Genomic DNA, 1,190 nt, shown 5'->3' on the forward strand with positions numbered 1-1,190 from the left:
CATATATATATGTGTGTGTGCGTGCGTGTGTGTGTGTGTGTGTGTGTGTGTGTGTGTGTGTGTGTGTGTGCGTGTGTGCGCGCATGCGTGCGTGTTTTGTACGCGTGCGCGTGTGTACGCGTGCGCGTGCCGTTTAGTTGTGCGTGCTTACTCTAAATAAATATTTTTATACATAAGGATACTTCTCGCGTAATAGTAAAATTTCATTCTAAATGGGATCAAAAGCTGATAATACCTATTCTATTAATATCTATTATTAAGGTATTATTAAGGTATTATTAGCTCTTGATAACTGTTATATAGCAGTAAAGACTGATTATACTCACGTTTCTCGACTGCGGTAGAGTTGATCACTAACCAGTCGCTTCCGTCACCTATATTCGTGTTGTAAGCTCGTATCGTGAAGCTGTAAGTGGAATTGTAAGGAACGTCTCTCACGTGCACCTCACGTGGTACGTCACGATATACCATCTCCACTACGCCCTCTGGTGACTGCAGCGTGAGATCTCTGTAGCGCACTTCATAGATGATATTGTCTGCGAAGCAATCATAGTTTTACATTAATACTATTTATATACATATTTATACAACATAATATACTATGTAATACATATGCTCGATACATTAGCATTGCATCATTAATACAGTATTACTTTATCGGTATATTAACATTACACCAGTATTACATTATGATTATTATTAATATCCTAGCATTACATCACGATTAGCCTATGAGTATATCAGTATATTATCATGACATCAGTATTACATTATGACTATATCGTTATATTAGCATATACGAGCATTACGATCGCTACTGCAACGCCCTCTGGTGCGCGCTCACCCGGGTCGCCATTGAGCACGTGCGGGTGTTCCCACGTGAGCGAGACGGCGTCGCGGTCGCTCTGCACGCGCACGTCGGCCGGAGCGCCAGGTGGCGCTTCGAGCGTGCGTATCTGGTCGACCTCGCTGAAGGCGCTGGCGCCGATGACGTTGTTTGCGCGTGCGCGGAAGCGGTAGAGCGTGTACGGATGTAGGTCGGTGATATGCAGCGGCGGCCGATGCACGGTGCGGTTCAACTGTCGCCATGTCGCCGAGTCGCCGATCTGCGGCAGAGAGAAGAAGACTGAAGCTGTCAGAAGACAGAACAGGAAGAGGAGGGGGATGAAAAGTAGTAGTAGTAATAGTAG

The 1,190-nt window shown here is 45.2% G+C and overlaps 1 protein-coding gene across 1 annotated transcript in view; it reads right to left on the bottom strand.

Moving 5' to 3' along the window:
• LOC106812772 (neural cell adhesion molecule 2-like) overlaps positions 1 to 1,190 on the bottom strand; it is a 13,678-nt gene that overhangs the window by 3,457 nt on the left and 9,031 nt on the right. Inside the window, exons 6-7 of the mRNA XM_014816743.1 lie at positions 845 to 1,106; positions 327 to 536 (exon numbers count right to left, since the gene is read on the bottom strand). Of these exons, the coding sequence (XP_014672229.1) occupies positions 327 to 536; positions 845 to 1,106 (472 nt within the window). The remainder of the gene's footprint in view (positions 1 to 326; positions 537 to 844; positions 1,107 to 1,190) is intronic.

This window comes from Priapulus caudatus, unplaced genomic scaffold (genome assembly GCF_000485595.1).
Source record: "Priapulus caudatus unplaced genomic scaffold, Priapulus_caudatus-5.0.1 Scaffold685, whole genome shotgun sequence".
Taxonomy (NCBI): domain Eukaryota; kingdom Metazoa; phylum Priapulida; class Priapulimorpha; order Priapulimorphida; family Priapulidae; genus Priapulus; species Priapulus caudatus.